The sequence below is a fragment of the Engraulis encrasicolus genome, chromosome 10, assembly GCF_034702125.1.
Source record: "Engraulis encrasicolus isolate BLACKSEA-1 chromosome 10, IST_EnEncr_1.0, whole genome shotgun sequence".
In the NCBI taxonomy this organism is placed as follows: domain Eukaryota; kingdom Metazoa; phylum Chordata; class Actinopteri; order Clupeiformes; family Engraulidae; genus Engraulis; species Engraulis encrasicolus.
The window spans coordinates 48651560-48670919 of record NC_085866.1 but is presented as its reverse complement, the minus strand read 5'-3'; the positions used below and the strand labels follow the sequence as shown (position 1 = coordinate 48670919).

Here is a 19360-nt window from a genome sequence, read left to right as displayed (position 1 = left end):
CTGCTGGAGAAATATCCTCGCGAATATGCCTATCAAAATAAACTAACAAAAATGTTGACATGACAGGCAACTTGTGACCCTTTTCTGCAGTCTACATTGCACCCACTTTCAAAATTGCCCGACGTGGTGGAAGCTTTGATGTTTACGAGGTCCCGGACTCAACAGCAAATATGCAACAAAGCTACGGGAATTAGTAGCATCGCTAATGCAAACGACCTGCGAACATGAAATGCCAAAGCAGCAGTTCGTCCTTTTTTGATGGACCATCAAATAGGAAACAACCTACCCAACTACTTGGCTAATGCCTACAAACAGGCGCGCAAAAAGGGCACATTGCATTGCATTGCATTGCATTGCATTGCATTGCATTGCATTGCATTGCATTGCATTGCATTGCGCAGCGTCAGTGGGGGAGCAAACAAAGGACATTTAAAAAATACATTTGGTTTGAAATAGGCTACTTTGCTTCCAACTCCCGACTGTTCTTGAGTGGGTTTGCAAAAAGACGCACCGACAGTAGGCAGATGTTGCGAGAGGCGCCCTGTCCTGATCACTTGGGGTTTGTTAGACTGCAGAGGAGGTGCGGTTGCGCCCTCTCGCTAATTGATGAGGTGCTGGCAAAAAAAACAGGTGCTCTAGGAAGGGAGGTGCTTTAAAATGGAGCAGAAAAGTTGAATTAATGCACCACAATCAAATAAAAGACCGCAAAAGGCAGGAATTACCTACGCCACTGGAAGTATGAAACCAACAGTCATCGTGCAAAAGTGCGTCTTGGCAATCAGGGTGAACCGAACCGAATATAGGCGGCTCTTCTCTTCAGTTGTAGGCCTATACGCTGCTTTAGGAAGGGATATAGCCTAAATAATGATAATAATGACAATAAATAAGGGCACCACAAGCAAATGAAAGACCCCAACAGGTAGGCATGAAAGCTACTTGAATTAAGACGGTATGAAACCGTCACCTGTGCAAACGTGCGTCCTCGCCATCAGGAAAACTGAAATCGTTAAGTATTTCTGTCTGCACGTTAGGCTATGAAACCGTTGTGCCTTAATCGTAAATCTACAGTAGGCTACTGTCAGTAGGCCTAGCGCCTGAACATGCAATGAATTTGTATGACCCGACTAAAAGTTTGTAGAAAGTTGCAACGCATGAGGACACGTTGAAGTACCCCCCTCTGCCTACACTCAGTGGGTATTTCTAGGGTTAGTAGGATTGTGAGTGACTGAAGTGTCTATGGCACACGAAATGTAGGCTACAGAGTTTCCCCTTCGCGATTTCAGTGTAACATTTTTGCGCAAGAGATGTCCAACTGCATTACAAAAAAACCTCTCAATGAAGACGCATTGTCTCCGTGTCCGTGTTGGAAAAAACACACCAGTTTTTCAGTTTTTGACTGAATTAAGTGTTATTCATTTGATATCATCCAATATTGAGCTGTTAGTCGTGTTAACTTCATTTTGTGACGTCACGTGTCATGGAAAAAAAAAAAAACATCCCCCCCTCTGGTTTTTTGACAAATCGCACCCTGCAAATACAATTATTATTATTATTATTATGATTATTATATTGAAGGCAGCCACCTTTAAAACAGACCCCACCTTCTCTAGGTCCCCTGAATATAACTTATTTGTATTGCAAATGTAATTTCTAAGATTCCTTTACAAAATATGTCATATTTCACGCATGAAGCTGCATAACATTAAAATGAATATCGGGGGCCGGATAAAACCGCCTCAAGGCCCTCGAAACATAGGTTCCCCACCCCTGCTCTACACCTTCACAGCCTCCCTATGGTGGGCGAGCAGTATTGGAGGGCGTCAATATGGTTTCTTTCTTATCAGACGCCCCAATAAAAACACCCCTATACCCTCTCATCCCCACTTACCCACCAGCCTGACACCCACACACACATCCTCAACACCTCACTAGCCTCCCTATGCCAGACAAGATCAACGTTCATGTATTGGTCCTGAAGGAAATTTCTCTTGGAACATTCACAGAACCGTCACATAACATGCAACACATAACATCTAACAAAATACACAAACAGTACTGGGGGCTGCCAATATGGTATATGTCTCATCAGATGGCCTAACACCCACTACGGGGGGTGGCGGTATGCTCTGCTCTGTGTCTGACACCCCCATACCCTCACATCCCTGCTTTTACCCACATCCCTGGCACGCACCCACCCAGCCACCCACCCTCAACACCTCCCCAGTCTCCTTATGGCAGACACGCAATAGTGCAGGGTGCCAGTATAGCCTGTTGGGTGAAATGCTTGAGGTTCCTTGCTGTGATTTGATGGCACTTGTGTGGTCGCAGGGATCACACTTGATGTCACAGTGGGTGAAGAGATGGCTGATAAATATTGGCATAGTGTTTTCTCAGTGCTGTGTGTCTGTGGAGTTTGTATTGTGCGTGTGCGTGTGCGTGTGTGTGTGTGTGTGTGCGTGCGTGCGTGCGTGCGTGCGTGCGTGCGTGCGTGTGTTTTACACTTATGTGTGTGTGTCTCTCTTCTGCAGGATCAACAGTGTGATTGGGATCGGAGTGGGTGCCGGCGCGTACATCCTCTCCAAGCTGGCGGTGAGTCTGCTGGGTCTGCATGCGCATCTTCAGCACATATATTCTTCCTCTTATGGCAGCGATGTCAAACTCAAATATTAAAGGGGCCAAAGTCAGGTACTCTAGTTACTCTCTATCGCCACTCCCTGGCTGGCCTTGCACACATAACTCTACTCATACATGTCTGTGTGTATGGGTGCGTGCTTGTGTGTGTGTGTGTGTGTGTGTGCGTGCGTGCGTGAGTGTACTTGTGCGTCTACACTTGCATGTTTGTATATTGTAAACACATGTATGGGTATAATCTATGTGTACATATACGTCTATGTGTGTTTGTCATTAGCAAGTTTACTGGAGGTCAGTAAGCCTGTGAGTTAATAGGAGTAGAGCCGAGTTAGAGAGTAAGCAGATGGGTCTGTCCACAGCCTGCAATAAAGAGCGTAATAAGGGCTGGACTAAACCCCATCTCCACTAGCTAATCCCTTTAGCTGCACACACATGCACACTTCACACACTTCACACACTCGCGCGCGCGCGCGCGCGCACACACACACACACACACACACACACACACACACACACACACACACGTACGCGTGCACACTTGAACACAAACCCAAACACATTGTATGCAGACACACACACTTGAAAACATAGCAGACCTACTTTTATTCAGAGGCATATTGTCATGCATGTTCCCGAAACTAAAAAAGTTAGCCTTTAGAAAAATGACACCAGCTGAAGAGATAATTCTCTGATGAGCCCGTGCTTGTGCTGAGTAGCAATGGATGCAGTTTCCAGATCATCTCAATCAGCTTTGTCATCTAAAATGGTTGATGTCAGGCTCAGGTCTATCTACAGCATCAGCCACCCATGCAAAATATTATCTTTTAAATTAGTACAGCCATTAGTAATAATAGAAACGTCTTTGGAAAAGCTAAAGGAAATGTGTAAAACTGTTCCCTAGATGCAGGATGGAACCTTTCCCTGCAGTGTTGATTATGTTGTTAATGTTTAAAAATAAATATAGCAGATTTTCTCCGTTTATAGCAGATTTTTTCCGTTGCACTCAATAAACTGATGAGTCATTCCTGCCTCCATTGATATGACAAACTCAACAAGGACATGATGACCCAGAGCAGGTTGTTCGTAGCTCAACAAAATCAGCAAAGGCTGTTGTCCGTAGTTTTTACTGCATAAAAAGCAATCTAAAGAACTAGTGCGTCGTGATCTTGTATCAGGCGAAAGGCATATAAACTTATTGCACCTGCAGCCTATATTGTTAAGATCTTTAATTTTTGTATGTTTGGGGGGGGGGGGTGCTCATGGGTCTCACTTTCTAAAGCCAGTGTCTGGTATTGACTTTGTTTTTATACATACAGTGCCCTCCATTATTATTGGCACCCCTGGTTGAGATGTGTTTTTTAGCTTCCAATTATTATTATTTTTCTCTAAATAATATGGGACCTTAATGGAAAAAAAGAGAAAAATCCAACCTTCAATACAAGTGCATTTATTCAGTGGGGAAAAAATCCCACATAAAGAAATAATTATTTGACATCAAATAATGTGTGTCACAATTATTAGCACCCTTGTTGTTAATATTTTGTACAACCCCCTTTTGCCAACAAAACAGCACCTAATCTTCTCCTATAATGTTTCACAAGATGGGAAAAGACAGAAAGAGGGATCTTCAGCCATTCCTCTTTGCAGAATCTCTCTAAATCATCCAGAGACCTGGGTCCTCTCCTCTGTACTCTCCTTTTCAGCTCACCCCACAGGTTCTCAATGGGGTTGAGGTCTGGGGACTGAGATGGCTATGGGAGGAGCTTGATTTTGTGTCTGGTTAACCATTTCTGTGTAGATTTGGCCATATGTTTAGGGTCATTGTCTTGCTGAAAGACCCAGTGACGACCCATCTTCAGCTTTTTGGCAGAGGGCAACAGATTTTGATTTAAAATGTCCTGGTATTTCAAAGCATTCATGATGCCATGCACCCTAACAAGCTTCCCAGGGCCTTTGGAAGCGAAACAGCCCCACAGCATCACTGACCCACCCCCATACTTCACAGTGGGTATGAGGTGCTTTTCAGCATGCGCATCTTTCGTGGCACGCCAGACCCACTTAGAGTGTTTGTTGCCAAAAAGCTCAATCTTGGTCTCATCTGACCAAAGCACACGGTCCCAGTTGAAGCCCCAATACCGCTGGGCGAACTCCAGACGTTTGCGTTTATGACTGTGAGTGAGGAAAGGTTTTCTCCGTGCATGCCTCCCAAACAGCTTGTTGGCGTGTAGACAGCGCCTGATGGTTGATTTGGAGACTTTGTGACCCCAGGATGCTACCATTTGTTGTAATTCTGTAACAGTGAGCTTTGGAGATATTTTGATTTCTCTTACCATCCTCCTCACTGTGCGTGGTGGCAAAATAAACTTGGGTCCTCGTCCAGGCTTGTTTACCACTGTTCCAGTTGTTTTGAACTTCTTAATTATTCCTCTCACAGTACATATGGCCAGCTGCAGTTGAGTGGCAATCTTCTTGTAGCCTCTGCCTGACCTGTGAAGGTCGACGCACATCTGCCTCACTTGTATGCTGTGTTCCTTTGTCTTTCCCATGTTTAAGAGTGGATAAGAGAAATGGCCTCGGTGTCACGTCATAGTTATACCCCAGGGAAACAGGAAGTGATGAATTACTAATTAAATGTTCCTACATACTCTGGTAAACTTTGTAAACTACTGTGGAAATGACAGAAATGCTTCAATTATATTTATTTCCTGGGAATTGTGAAGGGTGCCAATAATTGTGGAACAGGTGATTTAATGAAAAATTGTTATTTTTTAGTCAGGGATTTTTTTTATTTTCCTACAATTCATTTGAGTTGAAGGCTACATTTTCCTAAAATTTTCAGTGTGACAGTATTCTTCTGCAATAAACACTGAATTTATTTTAAGGCTTTTAACACATCTCAACCAGGGGTGCCAATAATTATGGAGGGCACTGTATATATGTTTTTCATGGGTTTTCAACTATATTTAGACAGGACAGTGCAGAGTGGAATAGGGAATGAGTGCGTGAGAGAGTCGTGGGATGAGCGGGGTCCGGGAATAGAACCCGGGTCGTCCGCGTAGCAGTCCGGTGCCCAGCCGACTAAGCCACGGCTGGGCCTGGTATTGGCTTTATTGATTGACATACAGTAATGCTCCTCTCTGCAGTAAATTATTCCCAGCTAGTTTCAAAAAAAGGTGTGCGGATATATTATACATGTAATTGTTCATATTGTTATTGATACTTGTCGTGCTCTTGACACACTTTCTATACATATGCCTTTTGTCATTAAGTCTTGCCTACATTTTACTTAACTGTATAAGGAAGCCTAAATACACTTGTAGAACTTACATCTTTCGGCTCAGTTGAGCACGCCGCTTACGGTACGGTATGTGTTAGAGAGGCTATGAGTGCGAACGCAGGTGAGAATATGACTGTGCCAAGATGAGACGGCTTGGAAACGTGTTAATTACGGTTAATTTTAGACAATGTGGGAGAGTCTGGCTCTGCCAGAGAGAGAAGAAGAAGAAGGAACGAGAGGGGGGAAGAGGAGAAAGAGATGCTCTCTGGGCTGCAGTTGTCGGTCTGTGACAAAAAAATGCAAAAGCCCAGAGCGCTATAGTTGTAATCAGCCTTCCTTCCACAACAGCCATCTTTTCTCTGCCTTCCGTCCTTCAACCATCTAACCCACCCCATTCTCCATTTTGTCTTCATCTGTCTTCACCCTCCCCTTCCTCTCTTCCCTGTCCCTCTGCCTGACATGGAGGGGAGTGGACTAGATACAGTAATGCTAGTTTGTGGCTGAGCTGTTGTAGCTGATGCTTTGAGAAGCTAGTCTAGCTAGGAGCCCTCCTGAACAATTCTGCCTGGCTGTTTCCTTCCTACAGTGATTATTTGGGTTTGCTGAAATAGGATGGAACCTGGACCATTTTTGTTCTTACCAGTCAGCGAACGGGGGTGTTTATGACCGATGATGTCAACTTTGTATGCCATGTTGGAATTGCAGTGTGTGGGCAGGCTAATTCGTAGGCAAAAGGCCATGTCAAGACTAGCCCTGTTGAGCAGATGCCACAATTTTTAGTCAATTTTAGGAGTCCACGCCCTCAGCAAGCACAACATTCTCAATATATCATAGCCAGATCCTCGTTATGAATGCAAGTCTTCTACGAAGGCCTGTTCTTATTGCTGAGGTGGGGGCCAGAGGATGTGGGCAGATAGAGAGGTGAGCACTACTGGTCTGTGGCTGAGCTTTGTAGTGCCTGATGCTGTGTGGAGCACACACACTACCTCAAGACTCCACACTACTGCTCTCGCAAAACTATGTATTAAAGGTGATTCATCAGTGGGCTGGGTATAGTGGGCTAAGGCGCTGTCCCGCCGCAAAAACAAAATAAAAACAAACAAACTGTATTAAAGGTTAATCCTGTAGGCGGTATAAAGGGCACCTACTCTCAATATAAATGATATATATATTTATATTATATATATTTATATTCAATATAAACGGCACCTACGCTGTCACTCACTCTCACTCCTTTGCTCACGGTAGAAACTTTGAAGGCTAAAGGGTCTTCGCTGCTGCTGGTTTTCTTTCTCTTTTTTTAACCACCCTATTATTAAGAAGTCTTGTTTTGTTTTCCGCTGTTGTGGTTTGACTAAAGGTGTTAAAGTGTGTGTGTGTGTGTCCGTGTGTGTGTGTCCGTGTGTGTGTCCGTGTGTGTGTGTGTGTGTGTGTGTCCGTGTGTGTGTGTCCGTGTGTGTGTCCGTGTGTGTGTGTCCGTGTATGTGTGTGTGTCCGTATGTCCGTGGGCGGACCGCAGTGCAGGGGGCTGAGATGTGACAGGCCTGCATTGCATTCAGCACATTGCAACCACAAAATAGCAGCTCTTCATCAGCAGCAGCTCCAGTGAAGATGTCAAGCTCCCTCCTCTCTCTCTCTGTGACCTGTTTTACACCAACAAACTAAAGTACCCATGGCCACAGCCCAGAGCTTGGCAAGTAGCAGTGTGGGGGCGACATGAATTGCAGCCACCGTGCCACTTTGTGCAGTTAATAGCATACACAAACCAAATCATGACACTGAATGGGCGAGTGACTCAGACATGCAAAACCAATAAAAGGAGTCAGGACCACCACCAGTACTCTCCCATACAAAGAGTGTTAGATAGTGATGAGTGCATTGTTTGACTCTCCTATTGTGCTCTCACAAGCAGATGGAGGCTGACTGGTTAACAGCAGACTGTCTCACAAGTGAGATTCTGGAGGCTACCTATGCAATTTCTTGTCGGAAAGGTGTGGTTTACGACTGCCTATGACTGTTTATTGGATCTTACAAACGTATAATTTCGCTTATACGTAGCACATAGCCAATCGTTGTATCTATTCAAACAAACTGCAATCTTCCGTTTCTCAAAGAAGTATGCATCATTGCCTTTCAGGGTAAAATTTAAGTGGGCTAGATGGGTTTTCTTTCAGGCATGCAAGAAGCCTGTTTGAAGTAGTAGCTATTACCCCACTGACCCACTCGCCGCTTGGCTTCTTAACAGGGTCAGTTTTTTGTGTGAAAATTGACATCCTTTTGGCTATGATTACTACCTCATGATTTGTTCTGTAGTTATTGTGTTCCCCATTTTATTTTGATCTCCCATTCCCTTTTCAAATTTGTGAGATTATACTCACTGCAGAATTTTCCTTGTCATGTGTCTATCTAAGAAGCACAGGATGAGGACAGTGTCCTCAAGGGGCATTAAGATTATCAACTAGTTGACAAAAAAACTCACTGAATATATACTCATGCATGTTACTTCCTGTATCTGTTTGTGGTCCATTGCAGCTAAACCAGCCAGAGCTAGTGGAGGGCCTGGTTCTCATCAACGTGGACCCATGTGCAAAGGGCTGGATGGACTGGGCCGCAACCAAGGTGGGTAAACATTTTTGGATGTTCTGTATCTTAATTAATTCACTGATGCGCCATCCCCTGTTAAAGCACATAGCTGTGTTGAAGAGAGAGCCTTGGTGTTTGTAGCAGGGATGGAAAAAATCAGAAATTCGAAACCAGCCACTAGCCACATGCTATAACTCTTCCAGATTTTAGACACGTGATATTATTGAGTGGGTGGTGAATTTTATTATTTACATGTCAGTGTCTGTTGGGGGTGGTCTACGTTTTGCTAAGTTAATTTCCTCCCCGTAGTTGGTAGCAGAAGGAGGTGCTCCAGACACTTAGCAACTCTCTCTCTCTCTCTCTCTCTCTCTCTCTCTCTCTCTCTCTCTCTCTCTCTCTCTCTCTCTCTCTCTCTCTCTCTCTCTCTCTCTCTCTCTCTCTCTCTCTCTCTCTCTCTCTCCTCACCTCACTAAAAGCAATGTGTGAGGTAATCATGTTTAATACTGTGTGCAGGGCTAATCATATTAGCATGCAAAACCCCCTACCTTGGAGGCTCAAGGTATGAATTGACGCATTGTGACGAACCACCTCAAGTGCCCAAGTCAAGTGGAGGGTGTGTTGTATGTGGTAGTAATGGTGTTGTCTTCTTAACCTGGCGATGCCTTTTGTGTCCGCAGCTGTCTGGGTGGACTTCTGGACTAGTGGACATTGTCATGGCCCATCACTTCAGCACGGTGAGTGTGTCTGTGTCTATGTCTACGTCTCTGTTCGTCTCTGGAAGACAAAGGGCATTAACGTGTGCGTGTGCGTGTGCGTGTGTGTGTGTCTTAACTTAAGCGTGTGTGCATGCATGCGTGTGTGCAAGCATGTTAGAGAGATATTGGAGGTGGGAGGGTGTGCTCCTGCTGTATTAACCCTCTCTGCTGTGACTATAATCCCCTCTGATGGGCTATGTCAGGCATTGCCATGGCGACTGCCTTTACACTGCACCCCAGCTCTATCTGAACTCTTTCCTTGCTCTCTCTCTCTTTCTTTCTTTCTCTCTCTCTCTCTCTCTCTCTCTCTCTCTCTCTCTCTCTCTCTCTCTCTCTCTCTCTCTCTCTCTCTCTCTCTGCCTCTCTGCCTTTCTTTCTTTCTCACACACTCTCATACTGAAACTCTGTCGTTCTCACGGTCAGTCTTGTTCGGAAAAATGTACTGAAGGTTCACAACCAACTGCAGTCTTGTGACATGTGGGGAGGAGGGATGTCGTGATCGTGATACGCGTTCTCTGAATCACAGCGTACAGATGTGGCTCCAGCACACGATGTACATTGTTATTTATCACTCCATTACTTAATTATTACTATTACTTGTTATTGGCCCTGTTTTGGACTTTAAAAGTATGTCTTGTTAATTTCAGTCCTATGTATGTTCATGTTTTGCATGGAATAGAGGGGAAAGAAATTTCAATTCCCTTGTATAACGTGTGCATATGAAGAAACTGACAGTAAAGCTGACTTGACTTGACTGCACAATGTGGCATCAGTTACAGTAAACATCCACAGCTACATCCACTACTAAACAAAACTAGCGGGTTTTGAAAATCATAGTTCTACACCACCTATGGCTGATGCATTTTCTGAGGTCGTGGGCACCCCTGTAGCTTCTAATCATTTGTCAAAATAAATCACATCATTTCTAAGACGTACTGTATGATGGCCCTGCCAATCGGTAGGGTACTCTTTTGCCATGCGGTCGACCTGGGTTTGATTCCCGGCCCGGTCATTTGCCGACCCCTCCCCATCTCTCTCCCCATTTACTTCCTATCCACGTTTCAAACTTAAGCAATAAGCCACTAGAGGCCGTGAGTTGTGCTCAATTTATAACAGCCAAGAGGAGTGGGGCATGACGCGAAGCGGAGTGCCTTAAACGTCCCCTTTCCCCTTATCAATTGAGCACAACCCACAGACTCAAGTGGCTTATTGCTTATCTAACACTGTTACACTTAATCACTGACCAAATTTCTTTAAAAACGCTTTAATAACAATTAATTTGATCCGTTGCGGTTGAGGACGTGAATGTGGTTACCCCGGCAACGTTATTTGGCATGCGTGCGTCGCGCTGCCAGACACACATTCGCTACAAAAAACTAAAAAGACAAGGAGGCGATTAACACCGCAGGAATGAAATGTCTTCGCAATCACACTGATACCCCAACCACAGATGGTGCAAAGATGTGCTCTTCTTGCAGACTCCCTTCCCCAACTGCAAAATATTCTCATTACCGACGTAGTTGCGCTTGGTCTAACTTGGACGCGCATAGAATCTTCAGGTGGAAGGTGTAGGTTTACGCTAGATTGACCACACCCATCAGCCAATCAGAATCGAGAACCGGACCGCACAGTGTTACATTGTCCTATCATCAATTAAGTCATAAAAATCGTTTTTTTTTTTTTTAATGAGATGTACTGTATGTTATATGATCAATAGCCTTTTTCAAGTGGCCTGCTTTCTGTTGACAGGACGAGCTGACTGATAACCAGGAGATCATCCAGACCTACCGGCTCCACATCGCTCAGGACATGAACCAGGACAACCTGGCCCTCTTCTACAACTCATACAACGCGTAAGTCCATCACTCTGGTCAAAGTTCACAGTTTAAATGTAGTTACAAATGGAAACTCATTTAATAATAAAAAATAAATTTAATTGTAAAGCACTTTTTCATACAAAGAATGCAGCTCAAACAGTAAATGTCAGAAAATAAAAGAATGTAAAAACAGCAAAAAAGAGCACATAAACACAACACAAGTAGGCAAGTTATAGTCAAGGTAGTTAAAATAGCACTAAAACTAATAAAAATAGATAACTAAAAGGCATAGGCTATTGCACATTTAAGGCATTCTGGTAATGAGGACTGCTTTATCTAATTAAACTATTTACTCTTTTTTTTGTTGTTGTTGTCAGTCGGAGCGACTTGGAGATCGAGAGGCCCATCGTCGGTCTGAATGAAGACTCGGTCAACACACTGAAGTATGGAGATATGAAGTGTTACATGTCTTTTTCCCCATTTCCCATACTTGTTTTCTCATCATTATTTGATTGTGATTGTTTATTGACACCTGGTTTCATTTATTTAACTGCCTACAATCATCGTAATCAAACCCAACCTTTTATAAGACAAGACCTCAACAAGGCAGATAGAATGTTCATAGTCGCATAGCATAGTTCATAGCGTGTTTTGATCTAGGATTGTTCTAACAAAGTTTGACAGGCCTGTGCTTCCTGCTTCCATGAGCCGCTTTAATGGACAATGTCACCTTTTGTGTGTGCGTGTGTGTCTGTGTTTGTACTGTAGGTGTCCTTCTCTGTTGGTGGTGGGAGACACATCTCCAGCTGTGGATGCTGTGGTAGGTGGCGCTGCTACAACCCTTGCGCATTAGAGCTATAAAAAAATAACCTTTTTGGTATAACTTGCCTTTCTCCTGCATTGACATATAAAACAGCTGCTGTATTGATGTAGCAATATTACAGCTAAAAAGTAATATAAAGGCTGTCGTGAAGCTGTTCCAAGTTTACTCGTGCCGTCATACAGAATTAAAACGTGTTTTTTTTGGTGGATACATACTCTCAAGTGAATTATGTGAGTCTATGAAAAAAAAATCATGTTTTGACTCATAAGGGTTGCCTAGCACTGTTTTCTGTCACTTGAGAAAAAAATCAATTTGTTCAGTCAGTCAGCTCGGAGTTCTTTTCCACATGATTTGCTTCATGTAGCAAATCAGTCCTCTCACTGTAGTAAGTGTCCTCAGTGTGATTAGAGATGTTTTTGTGTGAAGATATTTATCCCTCTGGTGCAGCACAGAACAGCCTGTGCTGTCCGCTCACCCAGACAGGAACATGGTCAAGGCTTCGACTCCTTTCAAGAGTGCACTTTGTGCCCGCCTGCATAAAAGCTTCATCTGTCTATCTGTCTGCCTGTCTGTCTCACCTTTGCTGTCTCCTATGTGATTTTTTTTCCTCAGGTGGAGTGTAATTCAAGGTTAAACCCGACAAACACGACTTTGCTCAAAGTGGGTGGCTTTCAGCGTATTTCTTTTATCTTGCATTTAAAAAAAATGACATCATATTAGTCAGGCTTGAAAAGATGCTCATGCTTGCTTGCTTGAGTTGAAACTTACAGTACGTCTTTCCCTTTCACAGATGGCTGACTGTGGTGGACTGCCACAAGTTGTCCAGGTGTGTTACATAATGAGAAATGCCCTTGGTTAAAGTAACAGCATAAATGAACCTTCCATATCAGAGATGCTACGGTGACTTTCATTCCTACTACTTACTATTATTTAGAACAGTGCCACATTAATGTTTCAATGTTAAAGGGGTATGCCAGTATTTTGGGGCTGAATACGATTAAAATCGTTGCTCTGGGTGGTAAAGTATCTTATTTTTCATGTTAGGTGTTGTCTTGTTTTAAGGAGGGAGTAAGTATCTGAGCTAGTGAGAGTCAATGGATCACACATGCTACAGTGATCCATTGACTTTCACTAGCTTAGCTACATACTCTGTCTTTTAACTTGTCTTAAAGCAAGACAACGCCTAACATGCAAAATAAGACACTTAACCCCCTTTATAAACCCCTTCCAACGATTTTAAATTTATTAAGCCCCAAAATAGTGGCATTTCCCTTTAACATGTCTTCATCAGATGACTGTCCTTCCTACTTTGAACTCAGTCCTTTCTCGTGAAGCACCAGACAGTGAAGAACCACACAGAGTACTTAACTTTACTACTTAAAAATAAGCAGTCTTTTAACCCATTGATGCCTAAGGCACCTGCATAAATGCCTAAGCCCTTGTTTTTGGGGAAAAGGTGCCTTAGCCTCTATAAAAACTAAATATCTCAGCCTCAGAAGCACATAAAATCAGGAAATGAGTTGCATTTAAAAGCTAAGACTCTCATCTTGCATTAGAATGATCATTCAACTTTAAAATACCCTCGTTTTTTTGTTTTTAAAAATCTCAAATCTCATGAGCCTTAATGCTGCATCCATGCAGCTCCAGGTGCCTGGGTCAATGTTGCGTATACACAGCATCCAGCATCAATGGGTTAAAATAGTATTTCCAAAATGATTGAGTTGGTCAACAAACTCCAGAGACTGATCATAACCATTATCATTTTGCCCGGCCCTCAGGAGTTTGCCCTGATCTCAACAAATCGTTTTTCATTTGAGTTTTGTTTTGCTTTGTTTTCACAGCCTGGCAAACTGGCCGAGGCCTTCAAGTACTTTGTGCAAGGAATGGGCTACAGTGAGTATAAATATGTTTTATTACATCGGTTATATATGTCTTGTCATGTAGGCCTTGTGGAGTGTTATTAGTATGATGTTGTCACGTTATTCAACATTATTTTTAGTATATTTTGGTGTTAAATGGGGGATGGTTAAGTGTGCTCAGTATGTCTTCTTTCTTCCGTGCCTTGTCTCAGTGTTTAAATTCACACTCCCAGCTTCTCTTGAAAGAGGACGACACATTAAAAGAACAAAAGTTGACACCCTCAAAGCCACCCACGCAAGCACCTTTCTGAAAGTGAAAGCCTTCTCTGTCTCCTACCTCTCATGAAGGCCGATTGGGCCGAAACATGGTCACTACATTTGTACGACAAGTACTGTGTGTGGCACTTTCATTCATATTCTCATATATATACGTATATATAGTTTTAGGGCTTTTTCACCTTCATTAGGATGGCACATTGAAGAGTTTGACAGGAAAAGATTTGGAGAGGAAATTCGGGAAATGACCCTGAGCCAGAATCGAACCCAGGTTCCAGGTGTAACAGTAGGGTGCCTTAGTAGTTTGAGCCACAGCCGATGCCCGTGTGCGGCACGGTCTTGTCTCTCTAAAGCTGCTTGCTCTGACAAAGACTAACCCACTGACTACTCTATATTGCTCTGTGTCCCGCCATGCCTGGTTTACAGTGCTGAACGTCACCAGTAAGTACAGTACGTATGGCTGCCCTGCCCTGCACTGCCCTGCCCTGCCCTCTCTGAGGATGCTCTGATGCATGGCCTGCCTCTCTCCCTGATACTTAACTCTGACACACTCTCAGGCACAAGCACACACCTATACCAGTACACACATAATAATGTTGTGTACTGTTGCATGGGCAGACAAATGCACATTTTAAATATACAATATACGGAACTCTGTGCACGCGCTTGACGACAGACACATGCGCACAGACACTATTACACAGGCAGACTCACTCACTCACTCACTCACTCACTCACTCACTCACTCACTCACTCACTCACTCACTCACACTGAGAAACACACACACACACTGAGAAACACACACACACACTCACACACAGACATTTGAATATGGTCAGGTACAATATTACCTTATTTATTTCACAACATTATGCATCACAACATGCATTTACATGTACTACTCTGATCTGTGTCTTGAGTCTTCTGAGTAACCCTTTTGATATCTCAAAGTTTCATTCCAGCCCAACAAAATGTTTATATGTCCCTGGCCTGTATGAGGACTATATGATATCAGCATAAGATACTCTGCCCATATAAACATTGAATGAAATCTCTTGTCCTTTGGTTTGCTGAGTGAACTCTGCCTTCTGCTGGAAAGTGAGGAATGGATGGGTTGGGTGTGCCATCGATTCTTTACCGTGGCAATACTTTCCACTTTGCTTACTCCCACCTTGGGTGGGTTGGTGTCCTAAAAAGTGTGTGTGTGCGTGCGCGCAACGCAGGTGCCACATTTGTCCTTTGGACATCATGAACAGAAGATCCTAATGCTGCATAAGATTTCTTTTTAAGGCAAGTTTGGATTGTGCCATGATAAATGTATATCTGTCAATCCAAATAAAGAAGAACAATGTGTGTTTGTACGGCGCGTGTGTGCGCGACAATTTCTGATGCTGCTACCTTGGTATCCGCCCACCTGCTCCGTTCATATGAGCGGGACAGTGGAAACTAAAGTGAGTTTTTGAGTAAACCTGGGCTGGCGTGCGTGTGTACGTGTGTGTGTGTGTGTGTGTGTGTGTGTGTGTGTGTGTGTGTGTGTGTGTGCGTGCAGTCTTCCGTCCCTGCCAACACTACCTGCCCACCCACCCTCACGCCTGCTCTTCAGTTGGGCAGACAGCGGGGCGCCTCTGTCCCTGTCGCCCTCTGGAACAAACACTCTGGCTGTATGGTGGGGGATTTCCTCCTGAGGATGACAATTAAAAAACCCAATCCTACTCATTTTACTCAACGCCCAACACGCTGACTGAATCGAGTCAAAACGAGTTGCAAGCAAGCACGGTGCTTTCTAAACGGTTCTGTGGTTATTTGAAGTGTTTTCCACAGAAAACCATGGCTAGGATGTTGAATTTCTGTTGCCTTGCCAACTCACAGGTGTCTGTGCCTGTGAGAGTGTGTGTGTGTGCGTGTGCGTGTGCGTGTGCGTGTGCGCGTGCGCGCATGTGTGTGTGTGTGCGTGCGCGTGTGTGCGCGCGCGTGTGTGTGTGCGCGCGCGTGTGTGTGTGTGTGTGCGCGCGCGCGCGTGTGCGTGCGTGCGCGCGCGCGCGTGTGTGTGTGTGTTCCCAGGAAGTCATTCTGTACAATAATCGTGTTCTCAACTTCAAGAGATTAGTCACATTCCTCCACCAATACCACCATCACCTTCTCTCTCTCTGTCTCTCTCCTGGACCCTTTGTTCACACGGACATCTGAACACATACAGCTTTTCTTCCCACCGTCTTATAAAGCCCATGGCTTCTCTGGTTGACTTTTTTGTACGTGTTTATAAACCTCTGGTTTCCACCTCCTCATTCTTCAAGCACATTCAGAACAAATGTGTGTTCATTGGTGCAATTAACCCATTGATGCCTAATGCCGTGTACAGACCAAGGGTGAACGGGGCGACGGCATTATTTCTGTATGGAGGGCACGCGAACAGCACTACCAGAGCGAATTCGGCAGGAGCGAAGAGAACTCTGCCACCAAAGCGAATTTTAACGATTAAACTCAAGCTAATCTTCGCTATGATGCGGTTCGGCGAAAACCAATTGGAACATTCATTTCTCTGAATGTCCTAGGCTGTCAAGCCAGAGCCATTATGTTATTACCTAAATCAAGCATGTCAATGCTGTGTCTGGAGCGAATACAGCAAATTCAAGGCGAAACTTCTGCTACCCACGCTACCAGGCAGCGTAGTTCGCTCTTGGGCTGGACACGGCATAATACACCTGCAAAAAAACATCTGCTAAATGCCTAGGCCATTTTTGGGGAGAGGCACAGTCAGCCTAGCCTGGGGGAAAATTCTGCTGATTGGCAGAATCGTGAACGAACCTAGCTAGGAGGATTTTGCCAGACTATGTACGGTGCCAAAATGTTTGGGTACATAGGATTGCATCGCCAGGCTACAGGCAGCCTATAAAAACCCAAATATCTCTGTCTCTGAAAAACAAATTGTATTTAAAAGCTAAGACCCTCATCTTGCATGAAATGTTTTTTCAGCTTTAACATGGCAAGATTTTTTAATTTTTTTAAATCAATTTTCTTACTTAATATCTGGCATCAATGGGTTAATTGTATTTCTCACATACCGTACCAATATAGCCACAATGAATGTTTCAACTCAAAGTGACCATCGAAAAGATTTTTATGCCATGTAAACAAGATTGAGAGATTGGCGCGAAAATCAGGCATGACCTATTCAGTTAGGATGTACTGTATTATAGTTGGCCCCTTTGAGAAGATGTGTTAATTAATTTGTCAATAAATGTGGATTCATTTTAGTAGCATGGGTATGTCATTCATGTCTATTTTCAGTAGTGTTCAGTTGGCAGTATTGTATCACATCACCTATTGGAGGTCTGTGGTTGCTGTCAGTTTCCTGTTTACAGTAGATCTGAACACACACAGCACACGTCCGTGCACAGCGAGAGAGTGACGTACTGTACAACTTACAACTCGAATGTGAGGGGTACAAAAGGTCCAACATAACCTCGCTCATGTCTGCTGTTGAGTCAGCCTGCGTCTGCAGCAAATTATGCTCTCCTGTTGCCATGTCAACAGGCCAGTGAGGACACCGTCCCCCCCAACCCCACCCCCATGTCCACGTCAAACTCAACGACAACAAACCACTGACTCTGTAAACAAAACAGACCATGATGTCACTGTAGTCAGTAATAGCTGGCTATTTAGGACAGCATACTCTATGTCTCAGACATGGTTTCCGATGAGACAGTATTACCTTTTTGACCTGTATAGTTTCCGATGGGTGAATATTACGTTTTAGACCTATATGTTGTCATTTTTTATAAGTTACTGTTACTGTGATTAGGTCGAAATAGATTGACATTTTGTGTTCTAGTAATTCCCACTACTCTGAAATCTGTAATGGTTTTGGAAGTTTCCACAGCAGTGCTACGTACATGTAGTGCAGTGGTTCTCAACATGTTTTGAGCAAACGCCCCCTTGACCTCATCAGAAGCCTGACAACGCCCCCCCTTAGTATCAAAAATGAAATGGAAATGCCCCCCAATGGCAACTAATCACCGCCCCCTCTCTGATGTATCCTTCTCAACGCACCCCTAGAGCTCCCCAACGTCCCCTGGGGGACTGTACCACCCCCGTTGAGAAACACTAGTGTAGTGTGTGTCTGCACGGTGAAGAGTCACTGGGCCTCAGCTGCTGTTGTTTGTGTGTTTAGCCCTCCTACTGTATAGCAGCAATGGCAGTGTCACCAGACCGGGCAGTGCAGCTGATTAGGGTCTATTGGGGTACATAAGCCACCGCTCTCTTTGTCAATGCTTTTCTGAAGTGCCAATACAACATCTACTAAGGCGTGTGTGTGCGTGCGTGAGTGTTGGTGTGTGTGCGCGTGCGTGTTGGTGTGCGCGCGCGTACGTGTTGGTGTGTGTGTGCGTGCGCGTACATGTTGGTGTGTGTGCGCGTGCGTGTACATGTTGGTGTGTGTGCGTGCGTGTACATGTTGGTGTGTGTGCGTGCGCGTACATGTTGGTGTGTGTGCGTGCGCGTACATGTTTGTGTGCGTGTGTGCGCGTACATGTTTGTGTGTGTGTGTGTGCTTAAATGCGAGTTGCTTGCTACTCTTGGTTCTGGAAATGGCTCTGCCCGGAATAAACTTTATTCACATCCCTCACCATCTGGCCTCCCCTTGAAATCTTTACACACTGCAATTATCTCTCTCTCTCTCTCTCTCTCTCTCTCTCTCTCTCTCTCTTTCTCTCTCTCTCTCTCTCTCTCGTTCCAACCTTTTTTAACCTTTACCTTCTCTCTTCCCTCTGTGATCCTGTGTCTGTCTGTCTGTCTGTCTGTCTTACTGAACATGTGGTAATAACTCTCCTCTCCCGTCTCCTTCCACCTCCCTCCCCACCTCTCTGTTCCTCTCTGCTCCTGTCGTCCTGTTCTTTCACCTCTCGTGTCAAACGCTGCCCCACCCCCCACCGGTCCCCCATCTGCTGCTCAGCCACCTGAACAGCGAATCAGGTACCAGCCAGGTGCTCCCCCTTGACAGCCTGCTGTCTCTCCTGTCCCTACCAAACCAAATGTGCTGCCCTATCTATCACTCTGGATGCCCCAAACCCCACCCTTCCCCTCCCCCCCACCATACTCCCTACCAACTCTGCTGCCCCCTGTCTGTCTGGAATGGATGCCCCAAACGCCACCCCAACCCAACCCAACCCAACCCAACCCACCAAGCTTCATACATTTATATACCAAAGCCATCGTCTTGCGTCCTCTACTGTCTTGTGCGTCATGACATATGGAATAGCATGTTTATCAGTCATGGTCAAGGGTCTTATGCGTTTTGTCTTGTGGGAGTGACTGTGAAGTTGAGAAGATGTGTGTGGGT

The 19360-nt window shown here is 44.5% G+C and overlaps 1 protein-coding gene across 2 annotated transcripts in view; it reads left to right on the top strand.

Moving 5' to 3' along the window:
• The window catches only part of LOC134457265 (protein NDRG3-like), a 41562-nt gene that overhangs the window by 19149 nt on the left and 3053 nt on the right, over positions 1–19360 (top strand). For both annotated transcript variants that reach the window (XM_063209178.1, XM_063209177.1), the window contains exons 5-13: positions 2529–2589; positions 8441–8527; positions 9169–9225; positions 10996–11099; positions 11441–11506; positions 11832–11883; positions 12499–12546; positions 12677–12712; positions 13728–13779. In XM_063209178.1, the coding sequence (XP_063065248.1) occupies positions 2529–2589; positions 8441–8527; positions 9169–9225; positions 10996–11099; positions 11441–11506; positions 11832–11883; positions 12499–12546; positions 12677–12712; positions 13728–13779 (563 nt within the window). The remainder of the gene's footprint in view (positions 1–2528; positions 2590–8440; positions 8528–9168; positions 9226–10995; positions 11100–11440; positions 11507–11831; positions 11884–12498; positions 12547–12676; positions 12713–13727; positions 13780–19360) is intronic.